At 30.4% G+C, this 20,252-nt stretch overlaps 2 protein-coding genes and 1 non-coding gene across 6 annotated transcripts in view; 2 read left to right on the forward strand and 1 right to left on the reverse strand.

Annotated features, from left to right (window-relative positions):
* Window positions 1-4,321, forward strand: part of LOC123908098 (linoleate 13S-lipoxygenase 2-1, chloroplastic-like) — a 48,957-nt gene extending 44,636 nt beyond the window's left edge. For 2 of the 4 annotated variants that reach the window (XM_045958611.1, XM_045958612.1), the window contains 8 exons: window positions 625-893; window positions 1,318-1,558; window positions 1,718-2,047; window positions 2,174-2,259; window positions 2,363-2,473; window positions 2,548-2,849; window positions 2,935-3,201; window positions 3,402-4,321. In XM_045958611.1, coding sequence (XP_045814567.1) covers window positions 625-893; window positions 1,318-1,558; window positions 1,718-2,047; window positions 2,174-2,259; window positions 2,363-2,473; window positions 2,548-2,849; window positions 2,935-3,201; window positions 3,402-4,161 — 2,366 coding nt within the window. In that variant the 3' untranslated portion in view covers window positions 4,162-4,321. The remainder of the gene's footprint in view (window positions 1-624; window positions 894-1,317; window positions 1,559-1,717; window positions 2,048-2,173; window positions 2,260-2,362; window positions 2,474-2,547; window positions 2,850-2,934; window positions 3,202-3,401) is intronic. The other 2 variants (XM_045958613.1, XM_045958616.1) reach the window with 1 other exon arrangement.
* A 103-nt stretch (window positions 4,322-4,424) lies between these two features.
* LOC123911963 lies at window positions 4,425-4,539 on the forward strand. Its single transcript, XR_006810823.1, has one exon. It is a non-coding gene; the product is annotated as a U5 spliceosomal RNA (small nuclear RNA).
* A 283-nt stretch (window positions 4,540-4,822) lies between these two features.
* On the reverse strand, window positions 4,823-20,252 carry LOC123908099 (linoleate 13S-lipoxygenase 2-1, chloroplastic-like). Its single transcript, XM_045958619.1, has 9 exons — window positions 19,768-20,252; window positions 7,851-8,119; window positions 7,517-7,757; window positions 7,100-7,426; window positions 6,933-7,018; window positions 6,724-6,831; window positions 6,345-6,646; window positions 6,002-6,268; window positions 4,823-5,727 (listed from the first exon to the last, which is right to left on the reverse strand). Exons 1-9 carry the CDS (start codon window positions 20,198-20,200, stop codon window positions 4,968-4,970), a joined length of 2,793 nt encoding a protein of 930 aa, XP_045814575.1. The 5' UTR covers window positions 20,201-20,252; the 3' UTR covers window positions 4,823-4,967.

Consider the following 20,252-nt stretch of genomic DNA (forward strand, 5'->3'; position numbering starts at 1 on the left):
TTGAAACCTCTAAGAAAATTATAATATAGAGTTACAATTAATTTAAGGTTGTATGCTGAATTTTTTATTTTTGTTAAACAACTATATATATTTTTTTAAAATTTTTGTTTTTGGGTTTCACTATCAGTATCCGACCCACTGGACCCTCTAATCTGGTTTGAAGGTCAGTTCTGACAACAAATGGTACTAGTCCACTCTCGATTACAGTTGTGGGGATCGAACCGTAGTCCTCCATAGTAAATAAATGATGCTTAACTAGTACGAAGGAATATTTAACAAAAATAAGAATGCTGATTTGTCCTTATATAAGTGGTTGGTCAAATAGTCATATGTGTATGTGTTTGGCAGATCTTGTGGTATAGTAAAAAAAAATCATAAAAAGATTACAAGGTTTCCTCTGTATCGGTCCTTAATTTTTTTAAGAGTAGTGGACACAAGTATTTATTCATCTCTTTTGATCGCACACTTAAAAAACTAAAAAATATATAATTATTTAAAAAAAAAATATTTATCCTTTTGTTTTGTGTGACCAAAAGATATATATGTCAAAATTGTTGTTTTTACTTAAGAATTATTCCTTTTTTAATACCCTTAACCTTTTATTTTTTGTATAAATAAATGAAGAAACGAACTCGGAGATTGAGACAATAAAAGGAAAAGCACATGAAACAGAGAAAAATGAGAACGAAGTTCAATATGAAGCAACATTTGAGTTACCAACAAATTTTGGAAATGTGGGTGCTGTTTTGGTTGAAAATGAACACAGCAAAGAGATATTTCTAAAGAACATAGTCCTTGATGGTTTCCCTGATGGGCCTGTCCACCTTAGTTGTAAATCATGGATTCAGCCCAAGCATGATACTCCTACAAAGAGAGTTTTCTTCACTAACAAGGTAATAAGGACAATTAAATTCATCATCATGTTATATATAATAATAAGTTGTTTTATTTTATTCATTTTTTGGAAATTACTAAGTTGCTTTTAGTTTGTAATAAAAAAAAAAAGTTGCTTTTAGTTTTAAAACGATGATATTTGTTAAGAATGATTTATACAAGAAAAAAAAAAAAAACAGTATATTTCACTGATCAGGTTTTGGCTGGTTATCATTTTTAAGTGTTACGTGTTATCACGAGGAATTCTGGTGTTTCTCGTCAAATTTCTCTCGTAATAATAAATATTTTCCTTCGTGTTACATGCTATCACGTCGAACTATGGTGTTTCATGATCATTTTTATATATAAAAAGGTGAATTAATAATCCACTTTTATTTATATGACCATATTTTGTATGTTATTTTTATTTGATGCATGGAATAGATGTATTTGCCATCACAAACACCAAGTGGATTAAGAAAGCTGAGAGAAAATGAGTTAATAGAACTAAGAGGAAATGGTGAAGGAGAAAGAAAAAGTTCAGACAGAATCTATGACTATGATGTCTATAATGATCTTGGTGATCCTGACACCAACATTGCCCTCAAAAGACCTGTTCTTGGTGGCTCTAAACAATATCCTTATCCAAGACGCTGTCGCACTGGTCGAAAACATTCAAATACAGGTTATTAATTAGTTCATTAGTAATAACTTAATTTAATTGCTACTGATTTTTTCATAGTATGCATGTTGTGTACTAGAAGAAATTTTTTGTATTTTGAACATGTAAGAGACTAAGCATATAACCATAACATTGTGTTTTGTTATTTTTAATGATATATAGATCCATCATATGAAACGCGAGACTCGAGTAGTTTTTATGTTCCTCGCGATGAGGCTTTTGCCGAGATAAAGGAGATACAATTTGACACAACCACAGCGTCCTCGGGAGTAAAAACAATTCTGGAATCCTTGGATACAATTCTAACTGACATAGATCTTGGATTTGTTAGCTTTGAAGACATAGACACACTTTACAAAGAAGGATTTCAATTACCATCATCTCTAGACTCCAATAAGTTAACATTGCTCCAAAAAGTCATTCCCAAGTTGATCAAGGCTACTAATGATAGCCAAAACTTTTTGCGCTTCGATACACCAGAAGCACTTAAAAGTAAGCACATTTATGATTGATTAATTACTTCATAAATTATTTTAAATTTGTAAAAACCAACCAAATATTTATTACATTATTACTTGGTTTATAAGTTATTTGAGTTAGGAACTTTTTGAATTGCAGGAGACAAATTCTTTTGGCTATCAGATGAGGAATTTGCAAGGGAGACTTTGGCAGGGGCCAACCCAAATAGCATCCAATTAGTCAAGGCAATAATTGTTTTACAATTATTTTTGTATTACTTGTGTAATAATATCATCTATGATTATGAAATTTTTTGATGTATTTTTTCTTGGTGTATTTGTTATATAGGAATGGCCTCTAAGAAGTAAACTAGAATCACAAATTTATGGTTCACCAGAATCAGCTATCACAAGAGAAGTCGTCGAGTCGCAGATAATTGGTTATACAACAGTTGAAGAGGTACTAAACATCATTAATGATTTTATTACATTTAGATTATGTTCAATTTTTATGTTTAAAAATTGTTTTTGCAGGCCATTCAAGAGAAGAAATTGTTTATGTTAGACTACCATGATTTGTATTTACCATATGTAAGCAAAGTGAGGGAATTGAAGAATACTACACTGTATGGATCAAGAACATTGTTCTTCCTCACAAAACAAGGCACATTAAAGCCACTAGTTATTGAGCTCACTAGACCAATTATTGGTGATAAACCACAATGGAAACAAATTTTCACACCTGCTTCTGATTCTACCAATCTTTGGCTTTGGAGGCTTGCCAAAACACATGTTCTTGCTCATGATACCGGTTACCATGAAATTATAAGCCATTGGTAATTACAATCATAATATTCTCTTTTCTCATGCATTTAAGATATGACAATTCATAGTGCTAACTTTGTATATTGATATTTATAGGTTAAGAACTCATTGTGTTGTAGAACCTTTTGTCATTGCAACAAATAGACAACTTAGCACCATGCATCCAATCTACAAGTTACTTCATCCACATCTCAGATATACCTTGGAGATCAATTCACTTGGTCGTCAGATTCTTACTAGTGCTTATGGTGTCATTGAAGACACATTCTTTACTAAAAAGTATTCAATGGAATTAAGTTCTGTGGCATATGATAAGCTTTGGCAATTTGATTTGCAAGGACTACCAAATGATCTTATCCATAGGTAATGTTTATATGTATGCTAAATATTATGCTATGAAGCACTAATACATACACGTACGTCAGACACAAATACTTACATGTTGATGCCAAACACTGACATGTGTCAGACACCAGACACACTTTCAATCTGATGTGTTTTTTTCTTTCTTTAAAACCACATTAAATATTAACTTCTTCATATAAAATGTTCATTTTTTTTAGAGGAATGGCTGTGGAAGATTCTAATGCACAACATGGCCTTAAGCTAGCAATTGAAGACTACCCTTTTGCCAATGATGGTCTTCTCATATGGGATGCTATTAAACAATGGGTGACAGATTATGTCAACCATTACTATCCAAGTCCAAGTATCATAGAATCTGATCAAGAGCTTCAAGCATGGTGGACAGAAGTTCGAACAAAGGGTCACAGCGACAAATCTGAAGAACCATGGTGGCCAAATCTCAAAACACAAAAAGATCTTGTTGATATCATCACAACTATAGCTTGGATAGCATCTGCTCATCATTCAGCTACAAACTTTGCACAATATGCATATGGAGGCTATTTTCCTAATAGACCTACAATTGCTAGAAACAATATGCCTACAGAAGACCCTACAAAGGAAGAATGGGAAAAATTTGTGAACAAACCTGAGCAAACACTTTTGGAATGTTTTCCATCACAAATTCAAGCAACCTTAGTGATGACAATTTTGAACTTATTGTCATATCATTCACCAGATGAAGAGTACTTAGGACAACTCATTGAACCATCATGGACTGAGAATCCAACAATAAAGGTAGCATTTAAAAAGTTTAATGGGAGATTGAAGGAAATTGAAGGTATAATAGACTCAAGGAATGCAAATAGTGATTTGAAAAATAGGAATGGAGCTGGGATAGTGCCATATGAGCTTATGAAACCATTTTCAGGACCTGGAGTCACTGGAAAGGGAGTTCCATATAGCATATCTATTTAGTAATCATGCATCACATGTTTCATTAATTTTACTACAACAATAAGTCCTATATATTACTTTTGCACAATTACTTTTGTTGTGTGATATGATGAATGGTTTGTTAATAACTGTGATGGGAATAACTATCAAGACATCAAGTAGAAGGGTTGATATTATAGTATATGTCTATGTTTCTTGAGTAAAGCCCACATTGATTAGATTATAACTAAAAGCAAGTTGTTGATATTATAAAATGAAAGTACGTCTTCAGTTACAAACCATGGAGTCGTGTGATGAGCACATAGAGAACTATTCTTTTGCCTTTTACTAAAGAATACGGTGTGCCCGTCCACTAAAAGCGACATACGCTGTTTGAAAGAGCTCTCCTATTCGAATTTTGGTACGCCTTGCATGTTGTCAAAATCTGAGACATTTCCTGTTACAAAATCCAGCCCCTTCTACCAGCAGTCCCAACAGTGTTAGTATATAGCTTGCATTTTTATTCCTTATTAAATGAACAACAAATTGATATGGTTTTGTCACAAGAAAAACATGAACAACAAATTGACATGAGTTAATTTTAGAGGGATGTCATTTGAACATTAAAACTTGACAATATATTTGACATCGGATAAAAATATATCACTTCTAACTATCGATTTGACTCAAAGACAGAAAAAACTAATAAAGAAACATTGTATCTACACTATATATAAAATATGTTGTCGGACAACAAAATCATTGTCCAAATATCATTTCTCTAATTTAATCATAGAATAGTACAGCATTTGAGTATTCATATTGAGGCTTAAGGTACCAAACTAAATTTAAATGGATATGCTGTATGGGACTCCTTTTCCGGTGACTCCGGGCCCTGAAAATGGCTTTAGTGTCTCATAAGGCACTATTCCAGCTCCATGTCTATTCTTCAAATTCCTATCTTCATTCCTTGAGTCTACAATACCTTCAATCTCCTTCAATCTCTTTTGAAACCTTTCAAAAGCTTCCTTTATATTTGGATTCTCACCCCAAGATGGCTCCATTATTTCCCCAATGTACTCTTCATCTGGTGAATGTTCTGATAATAAGCCTAAAACCACCATAAATAAGGTTGCTTGAATTTGTGATGGAAAGCACTCCAAAAGTGTTTGCTCGGGATTGTTCATAAATTTTTCCCATTCTTCCTTTGTAGGGTCTTCTGTAGGCATTTTGTTTCTAGCAATTGTTGGTCTATTAGGGAAATAGCCTCCATATGTATATTGTGTAAAGTTCACAGCTGAATGATGAGCAGATGCTACCCAAGCTATAGTGGTAATGATGTTAATAAGATCATTTTGTGTTTTGAGTTTTGGCCACCATGGTTCTTCGGATTTGTCAGCATGACCCTTTGTTCGAATTTCTGTCCACCATGCTTGAAGCTCTTGATCAGATTCGACAGTGCTTGAGCTTGGATAGTAATGGTTGACATACTCTGTGACCCATTGTTTGATTGCTTCCCATATGAGAAGGCCATCATTGGCAAAAGGGTAGTCTTTGATTGTTAGCTTTATTCCATGCCGTGCATTAAGATCTTCCACAGCCATTCCTCTTAAAAAATGACAATTTACATGAGTAAAGTATCATTCAATGTGGTTTTCAAAAAGAAACACAAACAAACATAATCTATTGATATGAGTATCACTGACAATTCATATTGAAGGCGTCCCGACACGTGTTAGTGTCCGACACCGACGCATGTGATTACATTCAATTACTTCTATTTTCTCAAATTAAATACTACAAGTGTTGACATGTAAATATCATTGCGGTGTCTGGTGTCATTGCTTTATAGAATACTATTTGGCATCTCAATAAACATTACCTATGGATAAGGTCATTTGGAAGTGCTTGCAAATCAAATTGCCAAAGCTTATCATATGCCACAGAGCTTAATTCCATTGTATACTTTTTAGGTGTGAATGATATTTCGAGGATCCCATCTGCATTAATGAGAACCTCACGAGCAACCTTATTGATCTCCATGGTATATCTCAGATGCGGATGCAATAATCTATAAATTGGATGCATGGAACTGAGTTGTCTGTGCGTTGCAATTATAATAGGTTCCACAACACAATGAGTTCTTAGCCTGCAAACACATTTAACATGTTACTAAGTTAGTCCTAGTTAAGCTTGACAAAAGAGAATGACATTATGGTACTCACCAATGGCTTATAAGTTCATGATGACCAGAATCATGAGCAAGAACATGAGCTTTGGCAAGCCTCCAAAGCCATAGATTGGTGGAATCAGAATCAGGTTTGAAAACTTGTGTCCATTGTGCCTTTCCATCAATAGGTGGTCTAGTGAGCTCAATAGCTAATGGCTTCAATATGCCTTCACTATTGAGGAAGAATAGTGTTCTTGATCCATATAGTGTTGTTTCCTTAATCTCTCTCACTCTACTTACATATGGTAAGTATAAATCATGATAGTCTAGCATGAACAGCTTCTTCTCTTCAATAGCCTGTAGTATTGAATTAATTAATTTTTTCAGTACTACACATTGTAAATTTAGTAACAAATAATCGTTGCTTTGGGTACCTCTTCAACTGTGCTGTATGTGATTTGTGACTCAATGATTTCTCTAGAAATTGATGATTCTGATGGACCATAGATTTGGACATCCAATTTACTTTTCAAAGGCCATTCCTATCAAATTGAACAAAAAAAGAAAAAAACTATTTAAAGTTATTGCACATATATAAATATTGTGAAAGGAATAAAGTAAGCATCACTAGCAAACTCCAGACCTTAACCAATTGGATGCTATATGGGTTGGCACCTGCCAAAGTCTCTCTAGCAAACTCCACATCTGAAAACCAAAAGAATCTATCCCCTACAATTCCAAAAGCACATTGTCAAATCAATAAGAACCTATGAAAATCTTTCACATTTCATGTTTTATGATTAAACTTACTTTTGTATGATTCCGGGATATCAAAGCGCAAAAGATTTTGGCTATCGTCAGCATCCTTGAAGAACTTTGGAATGAGTTTTTGAAGAAATGTTAAGTCATTGGATTCAAGAGTTGGTATTTGAAATCCTTCTTTGTAAATTGCATCTAGGTCATCAAAGTTTGCAAACCCAAGATTTGTATCAGTGAGGAGTGTGTCCAAGGATTGAAGAATTGTAGTCAAGCCTAATGATATGGTAGACTTATTGAATTGTGTCTGCTTTGTTTCAGAAAATGACTCGTCACGAGGAACATAGAAATCTAAAGTACTCCTTTCTTCATACAGTTTGTCTGCATAAAAAACATTTGTGTCACAACTCACAAACACATATATATCTTGATCATATCTCAACAAATTATACCATGAAAGATATAGATAACCTGCATCAGAATGCTTCCGACCGGTACGACAGCGTCGTGGATATGGAAATTGTTTGGTTCCACCAAGAACAGATCTTTTGAGTTCAATGTTGATGTCAGGATCACCCAGATCATTGTAGACATCATAGTCATAAACTCTGTCTGACTTTTTTCTTTCTCCTTCTCCATTCCCTCTTAATTCTATGAGCTCATTTTCTCTAAACTTTCTTAATCCACTTGGTGTTTGTAATGGCAAATACACCTATTAAATATTAATTAATTCTATGCATCAAAATATAATACAAATTAAATTTACATATAGCATGATAGTGATATATTTAATTGAAAGTTTTACCTTGTTGGTGAAAAAGACTCTCTTTGTAGAAGTATCATCCTTGGGCTGAATCCATGATTGACAATTAAGGTGGATAGGTCCATCAGGGAAACCATCAAGGACTATGTTCTTTAGAAATATCTCTTTGCTGTGTTCATTTTCAACCAAAACAGCACCCACATTTCCAAAATTTGTTGGTAGCTCAAATGTTGCTTCATATTGCACATTGTTCTCTGTTTTCTCTGTTTCGTGTGCTTTTCCTTTTATTGTTTCTCTTTCGGAGTTTGCTCCTTCATACATATAAATAGAGAAATTATATTTTTACAACAATTTTTGAACAATATTTGACAACTTTACGTTCTTATTCTCTCTCTTCTTTTCTCTATCTCTATTGTTTGTTTTTTTTTTTCTATAATCAAAATTTTATTATAAGGGGTATAAAGGGATACTCAAATCTATCTCTCTATTGTTATTGTCTAATAAAAATAAGTGAAAAGAAAGTTATCGCAAAAGTTGTTCCAAAATTGTTGTTCAAATAACACACCTCAATAAATAAGGTTAAGGAAAAAAATAGTCAGAATTACTCAATTGTTTCTTTTTTCGTTTTTCGTCCAATAACACAGTAACTACTAGATTCACACACGTGGAGAAGCTTAGATTAGAATATAGGATTGAAACCCTCTGTCTCTTCAATAGCCCCTGCCTCAATTGTTACTTGTTAGTAATAATACTTAACATCTACCAGACGCTTACCCGTGCGATGTACGGGTTTTATGCTCTATTTTATATTATAATGTCAAAAAATTATTTGTATAAGTAGTAATTTAAAATTGAAATAATAGGTATTATCAAAATAATTGTAACAATAAAAGTTATCTAAATGTGATATAGATGTTAAATATGTGTTTATACATTTAAAAAACTTATTTATTTATACATCACATTTGAAGTTACTTTGGTATTTTCTTCATTAACATTAGTTAGCAATATCTTTAACTCATTCTTTAAAATAACTTTGGAAATGACAACATATAATTGACCATGAAAAATAATTGACGTTGAATAATGCATGATTCTGAGTTGGATAAACTACTTCATTATCGAATTTGTCATTTATATTAATTTGAAACTCATTGTAGCAAAGATAAACCAACTTAACTCATACTCAAAATCGAATATGATAAAAATCATGCGGGGCATACCAACCATTAGTAATTTTTTTTTTTACTAACATTAGGAAGTAGTCCTAACAATCGATCAACTCCTTATATACACAAAGAATGGACAAAAGATTATTAGCAAAAACATTAACTATTTTAAAAAAAAACAATAAAATACACAAAATAATAAAATTTTAAAAAAAATTAAAATGGATAATAACCCAAAACAACAACAATAATAATAATAATTATAATTATAATTAGTACCACACATTAAATGGATGTAAGTGATGTGGCTAAATGAAAGGTTTTGATTGGTTTGTGGATTAGGGTTTAGATAGACAATTGGACAACTATCTAGGATATATATATATATATATATATATATATATATATATATATATATATATATATATATATATATATATATATATATATATATATATATATATATATATATATATATATATAACATGAATAAAGTCAGAACGATTTCTCTTTCCTATGAAATACTTGTCTTTCATGCATTCTTCTCTGTGGTTCATTTGACATTTAATACAATTATAAGTTTTAATACTCATTTTCTCACGTTTTGAATTTAAAAAGTATTTCCTTAATTTTCACGGAGCAATAAGTGTGATATAAATTCAGTAATACATTTATTTCTAATTATGGTAAAAATACGTATTTTTCTTGGCAGTAGAAGAAAAATTCCTATATATTATTTGTGAAGGAAAACTATACATGATGACGGATGAGATGTTTGAAATTTGAACTAATTTATTATCCTACATTGTGCTTTTGTTGATTTTTATGTATATGTTTTTTAATATTTTTACTTTTAATTTATAAAATATACCTTTTATATCTTTTATGTGGTTCTGCGTTGGTTGGATTTTTTGTTATGGTTCTTATTGCTAATTTGATGTAAATATACATGTTTTGATTTACATGGATTTCCATGGAGATTGATTTGTGGAGATAAAGTTGAGATCCATGGAACAATATATGCAACATTCATAATTATTTTGTGCAATTATTTATTCTTCTATTTTTCTTGCAATCATAATTAATCGGGCAAACATGGTTAAGAACTACAAGAAAGAAGTACACGCCAATGAGTCAATGACGTACCTCCTTCAAAATTATGCCTATAAATGTTAGTTATTCTTCTAAAATAATAATATTGGATCCAAAATTAATTTTGGATCTTATGTAAATTCTTCGAGTAAACTGTCAAATATGCCTTGAAATTTGGAAATAGGCAAATATCCTCTGAAATTTTCAAAAGTCAATCAAATTACCTCATGACACTACCAGTCAGAGTCCACGCCAGTAGGCAATTTGATTGACTTTTTAAAATTTCAGGGGGTATTTGCCTATTTCCAAATTTCATAGGGTATTTGACAAATTTTAAAATTTCAGCGGGATATTTGATAGTTTACTCTACACGAAAGTAATTTTCTATTTTTTTATATTATCCTATTATTTATGCAACTTATTATTTGCGTCTTTTCTTTTTTCTTTTAGATTTGGGTGTGTAAGTGCTTATTATAACATATCATGCTCTTCACACTTTCCTGTATCAGTTACATTTTCTCCATTTTATATTTAGTCAATAACAAAATCCAACACAATAAAAATAATGATATACTTAGTCAATAATTTTTTAATATTAATTTATATTTTAGATTCAATATATATATCTAATAATTTTTTTGAAGATCATTCATGCCTGTAAAATAAATAACATCTTAACATTAAAGCATAAACACTCTAATAATATTTTTATATTGATTTATATTTACCAACAATCTCTATCTCTATACTATATAATATATTCTTAATAATCAGTCACCGGTCATGAAAAAATTGAAAACAATGATGAATATACTCTCCGTCCCAAATTATAAGGGAAAATTTTTTTTGTCCCAAATTATAAGAGAAAAATTCATTTTCAAGAAATTTTTTTCTTTATTTTCATAAAATTAAATGCAAAATGCATTTAATTTCTTCTCTCTCTCATTTTCTCAATAAACAACAACCAATAAAAATTGTTTTTACATCTTCATATGCAACTTATTCCAAGGAAAACCCACGAAAACATACTTCAAATTCTCATGTTTTACTTTTTCTTAATAAGTGTGATTTTTTTTATTTTTCCTTATAATTTGGGACGGAGTGAGGATATATTAAGATGAATATAGATAAATTGAAAGTAATACAAAATTTTCTAATATGCAATAATCTGTTATATATATTAAAACTTGCAATAATCTGTTATATATGTGACTTCTTAGTAATACAAATTCGAAGATTCTTGCAATAATATATTAAGATAATACATTAAAATTCTTAAAAAAAAAATTGTATATAGATAAATTTGAATTTATCTATATATATAATAGATTATTGCAAATTTAAAAATTTGTATATAGATAAAAATAATTAACTTCATGATCAGCGTTAAATTTTGAGTAAAATGGTATACCCACTCGTAATTTTCAGTTGAGATTTGGTGTTGTTGTTGTTGTGGTCGTGAAGGTTTTTTGAAGCTTTCATGGCTTCCCTTCATGTTCTTCATGAGGAAGAAGAAGGTGGAGGTTGAAGACGATGATGTGGCGACGCGTCATTGACTCCCTCCAGTTTTAAGTCATGACCGTTAGATTATTATAAAATGATTCAAAGGCTCAGATCTATTTTGATTTGTTAAATCCTAGCCATCAGATGGATCAGAAGGCCGACATCTGAGATCTGTATCACGCGCCATGGACTGGCGCGCACTGAATCGTTTCTTCCTTTCTACTTTTTTTTTTAAAATGGACTGGGCTTGGGCCTGGACTTCTGTATTTGTTTTCTGCACCCCCCTGACTTACGTTCTGCACCCCCTCTACTTGCTTAATTTTTATGTTTTTATTTTTAGCTTAATCAAATAAGTGCTTACTTGAACAAGTGCTTTTATAAGCACTTGAGTCCAGGGAAACATGGCAAGAAGCATCTCTTGTTGCTGAAATTTAAGGATTCAAAAAATCTATTTTACCCTCATAGTCAATATTAATGAATTAACATATTGAAACCATTTAACAAGACTAATGGTTTCAGTATATAACATTAGTCAATATTAATGGGTTAACAAAACTGAAACCGTTTAACAAGACTAATAATTTCAGTGTATAACTTATTGAAACCATTTAACAAGCTTAATGGTTTCAGTGTATAACATTAGTAGATATTAATGGGTTAACAAAACTGAAACCATTTAACAAGACTAATGGTTTCAGTGTATAACTTATTGAAACAATTTAACAAGACTAATGGTTTCAGTGTATAACATTAGTCAATATTAATGGGTTAACAAAACTAAAACCGTTTAACAATATTAATGAGTTAACAAAACGAAAACCATTTAAAAGACTAATGATTTCAGTGTATAACTTATTGAAACCATTTAACAAGATTAATGGTTTCAGTGTATAACATTACTCAATATTAATGAGTTAACAAAACTGAAACCATTTAACAAGACTAATGGTTTCAGTGTATAACTTATTGAAACCATTTAACAAGGCTAATTGTTTCAGTGTATAACATTAGTCAATATTAATGGGTTAACAAAACTGAAACCGTTTAACAATATTAATGGGTTAACAAAACGGAAACCATTTAAAAGACTAATGGTTTCAGTGTATAACATATTGAAACCATTTAACAAGACTATTTTTTTTCACCATTTTTGTGAAAAATTGAAAGTCATTCAAACACCATAAACCTTTAATTTCTTTCATCCAAAAGCTTCCAAACACTTCCAGAAATCGAAATATACCAAGAAACACGAAGAAAAACCAATAGAAAAGCATACCCAAAGTTCAAAAATAGTTAAGAGAAAACTTATTTGGTTAGCTCGATTTAAAGACAAACTAAGTAAGTTTCAAATTGATTCATGTTCCAAATCATGTCCTGAAGCTTTTCCAACCGTTTATTTTGCTTATTTTGGTTATATACTGAAACCATTAGTCTTGTTAATTGGTTTCAAGATGTTATACACTGAAACCATTTGTCTAGTTAAATGGTTTCATACTGTTATACACTGAAACCATTAGTCTAGTTAAAAGGTTTCATAGCGTTATACACTGAAACCATTATTCTAGTTAAATGGTTTCATAGCGTTATACACTGAAACCATTAGTCTTGTTATTTGGTTTCAAGATGTTATACACTGAAATCATTAGTCTATTTAAATGGTTTCATAGCGTTATACACTAAAACCATTATTTTAGTTAAATGGTTTCATATGAGCATTAGTGTCAAGATGTTATACACTGAAACCATTGTTATTAAGTAAAACATCACATAACCATTTTACAAAACCATGCTACTTATAGCAAAAAATCATATAAAGCAATTATGGTTAGTTTAGTTGAGAACAATTTGGATAGTATGCATGAGATATTTGATTCGATCATTTTTTTATTGTAAAGAAAAAAATCCATATATATATATATGTAATCAATGTATGAGATTTTATTTATATTGTGATTATGATTGATAAAACTTAAAATTAAATTGTATGTTTGACAAGTATGTTTTATATATACATAAACCATTGGTTATTATTTTGGGCTTCGAGGGGGTGTATGACGAAAATTAATTAAAAATGGATTCTTAGGGCCGGTTTGGTGCGCAGGATAGTGAGACACTTCAATCCATTGTTTGGTGCACCAATAGGAAAGGATAAATTAAAGCTATTTCTAATCCTATCCTATTGCTCCTTTATTATTTTAATCCTTAATTTTTGGTGGGTTACCAACCTGATAGCATAAAACTATCAGGCGTGTATTTCTGTTCTCACGCAACCCTTCTTCGATTCCCAACAAATCCTTTGTTTCAATAATTTTCCTAATTTTTTTCTTTCAATAATTTCCCTAAATTTTATACTCTGTTCCTATTTCAATCGCCGCTAGTTATATATTGGGTTTATTTCATTCTCCTTCTTTCAATAATTTTCCTAATTCTTAATCTCTGTTTTATTTCAATCGTTACAAAGAATTGCTACTACCATAATCATTTTCTTTACGCATCTATTTGTTCCTTCTAAAATTGCTATGGTGTTGTTTATATTCCTAATCGCTACAGTACAACTCGTTCGTCTTTTTATTTCTTTGATATTTAAATCCCCATTAAAATTGCTACTATGGTGGTGATTTGAAAGAGAATACAATACACATCATAACATTTTCTTTTTTGCCTGGTGTTGCTATGATTGAAATTTGAAAATTTTGTGCTTTTCACTTTTTCTAATACTGGATTGTTTGTTTTGTTAAAAAAAAATACTGGATTGTTTGTTGGTGCTTTGTTGTTCATATACTCCCTCTAGTTCTTACATAAGAAAACATAGAATGATTAATGATTTGGTCCATTTTTTAGACCAAATACATCAATCATTCCATGAATCTAAAAAGTAAAATTTTTCTAATATTAAGGACCGGATGAAGTATCTTATCATGTCAATATAAGTGTGTACCAAACACATGATAAAATAAAATAATACTATCCCCTTTCTTATCATATATACACCAAACATATGACAGGATAAGTGTCTATCCTGCCACTATCCTATCACTATCCAGCTCCTTATCATATCCTGTCTCTATCCTATCCTGCGCACCAAACGAGCCCTTATAATATATACTTCAAAGGAACAAAAGTTATTATTTAATTGGAAACAGGGGCGCGCTAGAAATTTGGGGGGGGGTGCGCTAAAAGTTTGGAGGAGGGAAAAAAATTGGGGGCGCGCTAGAAATCTGGGGGAGGAAAAAAAATTGGGGGGCTCACAAGAAATCTAGGAGAAAAAGGAAAAAAAAAATGAGGGGTGCACTAAGCAAATGGGGGGCGCGCAAGTAATGTGGTAGTATATGGGGGGGCGCGAGTAATGAGTTGCCTAATTTTATGCTTGGGCTGACTTTTGGTGTAGGAAGCAAATATGCTGGATATAGGAAGCAAGTTTATGCATGGTGCATAAGTTTTGGCTTATGCACCATAACCACACCCGTAATATATATATATGGACAAAACTTACATGCATTTCCATACATGCATTTCTTACTTTTCCACTCACAAAGATGTGGTTATTTGTGTTTTTTCATTTTGAAAAAATGAAAGAAAATTATTTTTTAATAAAAAAACTACCTCTTTGTGAGAGGAAAAGTAAGAAATGCATGTATGGAAATGCATGTAAGTTTTGTCCTATATATATATATATATATATATATATATATATATATGTTTCAACGCAAATTTTTTTTCTGGGTGCAAGTTTCTACTCAAGTTTTAATTGAAATTATTCATCATAGTATCTAATGAGATAACTATTTTATCTCATGACTTTATGGGCACAACAAAGTTTTGCTTTTTTTTTTTTTTTTTACACAATAAACACTATATAATATAGTATATATAAAATAAAAGTGGAGTAAAATCAGAGGAGACTAAACTAGATAGGCAACTCATCCATCTAATAATCTTCAATTGTCAAGCGATAATGTGAAATTACTTGGAGGATAAGATAGCTAACTTAGAATCACTTATTCATATATGATTGGCTTAAATGCAGTTTTGGCCCCCAAGTTTCACAATTGCTTGATTTTGGTCCCCCATATTTTAATTACTTGATTTTAACCCCCTAAGTTTCACAATTGCTTGATTTTAGCCCTCCAAGTTTTAATTGCTCGATTTTGGCCCCCCAAGTTTACCCCCTTTTGCATTTTCTAGCCTCCCGTTGAATATTTTGATTAAAAATTGGTTATGTGGCATTTTAAAATTAAATAAGTATTTAAAAATAAATAAATAAATTACAAATTGTTTTTTAAAAACTAAATTATAATTTTTTTTATTATATGTAGTTTGTAAAATAATTTTGTTATATAAAAAAGTAAAAAAAAACATTTTATGAATTATTTTTTAAAACTTAGTAAACTTTTTTTTAAATAAAAAATAATTATTAAACTTTTTATTAAAAAAACAATTTTTAATACATTTTTATAAAAGCAAATATTATTATTTTTTAATTAAAACATATTTTTAATTTTTTTAAAATGTCACATTAGCAATTTATAGTCAAAAAAGTCAACGGGGGGCTAGCAAATACAAAATGGGGTAAACTTGGGGGGCCAAAATCGAGCAATTGAAACTTGGAGGGCTAAAATCAAGCAATTGTGAAACTTAGAGGGTAAAAATCAAGCAATTGAAATGTGGGGGGCCAAAATCAAGCAATTGTGAAACTTGAGGGGCCAAAACTGCATATAAGCCTAAATGATTCCACTAACTTGAAGGCTAATTTTATCGGCGCAACAAAGTTGTTTAAAGGGCTAATTTTATTGACATATAAAATTTATTTATTACAAGTTTATTAATTAGTATGATAAAATTTATCATTCCTTAAAGTTTTTCTTCTTTATTCTAATTCTTATTTTCTCTTCTATTTTTTAGGCATGTGATCATAAATAAAATTACCGATAGAAGATTTATAGGTGCGTTTTCAACCTCAAAAATACTTTGAGATATGTCATGGAGTTGAGAAAACAACAATTATTGATGAATTATTAATGTGGATTTTGGTGTTATTTTAAATGGTTTAGAATTTTCTTTTCTATATCATCCGTCAGATATATTTAATGAGATGTGTATATGGTTGATAGACTGATGTAGAGACTTCGGAAGGAGATGATCTGAATTGATTAAATTTGTATGTATTTCTTTCAAAATTTATATGCGACTTATATTTCTTTTTTTTTTTTGTTTACAATGAGCTGAAGATCGAACAAATGACTTATATTTCTATTTATTGCAACTAGAACATCGACCCGTGCGGTGCACGAGTCTCATTAGCTGTAAGATATATAATGATTAAATAAGATATGATAATTCTAATAATGTAAGGTATATGAAAAAAGTTGAGTAACATTAAACGATAGTTCAACAATAATTTTGGAAAAATATTCATACATCGAAAATTATGTTATATTACGGAAGACTTCCTTATAGACCACATTCGAAGTCTTAGTCGTATCTTCATCGTCATCATCGATGATCAATATTTTTAATCCTTTTCTAGAAGTAACTCTTGAAATTGCAACATACAACTGACCATGTGAAAACACTGGCGACGAAAGATATATCCCAACATGCTTTAAAGATTGTCCCTGACTCTTATTAATAGTCATCGTAAAAGAAATCATTATAGGAAATTGTCTCCGTTGAAATTTAAAAGGAATTCTCACGTCAGATGGTGTCAGAGAAAATCTAGGTATGAAAACCTGATCACCAATATTACTTCCTGAAATATTTTTTCCTTCAAGAGCACGTTTTCCCAATCTCGTAATAATAAGTCTTGTTCCATTGCATAATCCTAATTTTTTATTCAAATTCCTTAATAGCATAACTAGAACTCCAACTTTAAGTCTCAACTTGTGATTTGAAAGTCCCGACGTAGAAATCGTGTTCAAAAATTCCAATAATATAGTCAACAATAATTTTAATATGATATAGTTTTAAAATTGATGGTGCTTATCAATTATTGCACATAATTTTAATCACAATTGGTATACTTGCCATAGTGGTTGGAAATATTGTCTTGCATCGAAGGGTTGCGGGTTTGAATCCTAGTAAAGACAAAATTATATTATTTTTTAATAAAAATTGCAAGATAAAATGGAGGGAAAACAGAGAAAACAAATTAAGGTTTAGGGTTTGCTTGTGTATACAAGCTTATAATATAAATAAAAGATTTCTAGAAGAACATATATTTTGTACTCATTTATTAATACCGAAGCTATCTTTTTGTTTTATTTTTTTGGTAGTTTTTATGGAATCTATATTTAACTCATACAAGGATTATTTTCTATTTAATCGAGAACCTATATTTCTATTCATACATTAATACATGATCTCTTTTATTTTTGTAATTTATATTTCTACTCAAGTTAATACGAAGATCTACTTTTGTTTTTAACGAGATCTATATTTTAACTCATACATCAACACGGGGCCTATTTTTTATTGTAATTTATACGGGAACATATATATTTTTTTTTGGTAGAATGAGAACATATATTTCTACTTATGCATTAATACGGATGTTTTATTTTATTTTAAAATTTCTATTTTTTTTACTTATTTATAATTTCTACTTTTTTTTTAATCAATTTATGATTTCTACTCAGATCTATATTGTACTCATATATATTAATACGAAGACCTAATTAGGGTGAATTTTTTTAAATTTTTTTTTAATAGGAACATGTATTTATGCTTAAATATTAATACGGGAATAATTTTTTTATTATTTATTTTGCATATTTCTATTCATATATCGATACACAAACAATTTTTTTTTTTTTGTAATTCATATCCACCTCCAGGACTTTTTACGAAACTTCAAAATCTCTTCCATATATTGTATCTCATAGAAAAATTATTTTCCATCAACTATTTAATTCTTTTTAGTGGAGAATAATAGAAACAACAATTATGATACATTTTAAATTTGATAAAAAAAAAAAACGAACTATAGGAATCTTCCCTAAGAAAATTTATGACACTATACATTAATTTTATAGTAAGTTTTTATCACATAGTGTTATTTTAATTATTAAATTATATAAAATTGTAAATATTTATGTAAAATATATTATTTATAAGTCAATAAATCTACAAACGCATTTTTACCCGTGCTTGGCACGGGTCTGGATACTAGTTAACTAAAACAAAAGATATTTATCACATTACAATTGTTGAGAAGGGAAAATTTATTTATCACATTACAATTGTTGAGAAGGTATACAGTTCAGTACTTAGTATATTATTATGTTAGTTTTCTCATCGTCAAGACTTGAACCTTGGACCTCCAACTCCTTAGTTCAATTATCTTAACTAGTTGAACTATTCATCCCACCCTAGTTACAACATTAAACTCTTACACACTTATGTGACTTATCTAACACTTCAATTGTAATACTTAAAATTGAGAAATACACATAAAAAGACATCAAAATTGATTTATAAATATAAATAAATATATAAAAGGAAACTAAACAAGGTAAATTTAGGGTTGTCAATTTTATCTGTAAATGGAGATCCCCACGGAGATTGTCCTGTTTGAGGATCTGAAGATGGTATATTTTTCCTCGTGGGGATGGAGATGGAGGAGAAAGTCCCCCCAAGAGAGAGGTTTGGGGAAAGGGACGAGATTTTATCCCCTGCCCCGCGGAGACTCCTTATGTCCCCGAAAACTTTATTAAAATAACATTTATTAATGTATATTTAAGTACTTTATAAATTAATTTTAATCATATTTCCACACAATATGTGTATACATTTGTTTATATACAATCTTTATTATTGTCAAAAGACTCACAATAATATTTTAATTTTGTCTTAAATGCAGTTTTATCCCATCTATTTTGAATAAATCGGAATTTTACCCCTCTATTTTAAAATTCGGAATTTTACCCCTATGTTATAATTCTTTGGATTTTTCCACCTCTATACACTACAAGAAAATCTGGAATTAGCTATGACGGCGTTTGTAGCTAATTGCATCATTGTTGTACAAGACACTCATCATGATGTGTCGAAATATATCTGAAATTTATCCCTAAATCCCTCCAATTATGTCATCAGGAATAAGAGAAATATAGTGCTTGGAATCAGAAGAGAGGCATCGGCGTACGATGCAATGTTGCAGGCAGCGAAACATGGAAATATAGAGTTCATAAACTTACTTGGATCAAGTTCAGCGCTGACAAGCTCCAAAACCAAGTGATTGTTACCAACAATACCAGTAACAATATTCTTGATGAGGCCATCATCACTTTGTTTCACAGTCACTAAAGCTTTCACATTATGATGAGAATTATTGGTACTTGTTGCCATCACTACTCTCATGCAAGGTGGAGACACTAAACACCTTCTTATGTGAACCTTTTTTGTTAGAGAAGATTTCAAGAACCAATTGCTATTCTTGTGAGGAGTATATGAAGGTCTAAATAATGCACTATTAATTATGAATGATTGGTGAACATGTGGTTTTTGCAACAAATACGTCATACTTCCACTATTATGGTTGAAGTTTATTAATTGCATTTTTTTTTTATTATTATCATGAGGTCTCTTTATATATATTAGGGAAGAAGAAAAGCTAGCATGGTGTGCCATTTTGAAGAGAGTGACATATATGGTTTTTGACAAAATTTAATTTGCCATTCAC

This window comes from Trifolium pratense, linkage group LG2 (assembly GCF_020283565.1).
Source record: "Trifolium pratense cultivar HEN17-A07 linkage group LG2, ARS_RC_1.1, whole genome shotgun sequence".
NCBI classification, from domain to species: Eukaryota; Viridiplantae; Streptophyta; class Magnoliopsida; order Fabales; family Fabaceae; genus Trifolium; species Trifolium pratense.

Bases quoted from the DNA above. Each gene is read 5' to 3' on its own strand.
- LOC123908099 (XM_045958619.1), bottom strand. From the start codon at position 20,200: ATGGCACACCATGCTAGCTTTTCTTCTTCCCTAATATATATAAAGAGA. The intron at 7,758-7,850 runs GTAAAACTTTCA...AATATTTAATAG, and splicing joins GAGTCTTTTTCACCAACAAG to GTGTATTTGCCATTACAAAC. The intron at 5,728-6,001 runs GTAATGTTTATT...TCATTTTTTAAG, and splicing joins CCAAATGACCTTATCCATAG to AGGAATGGCTGTGGAAGATC.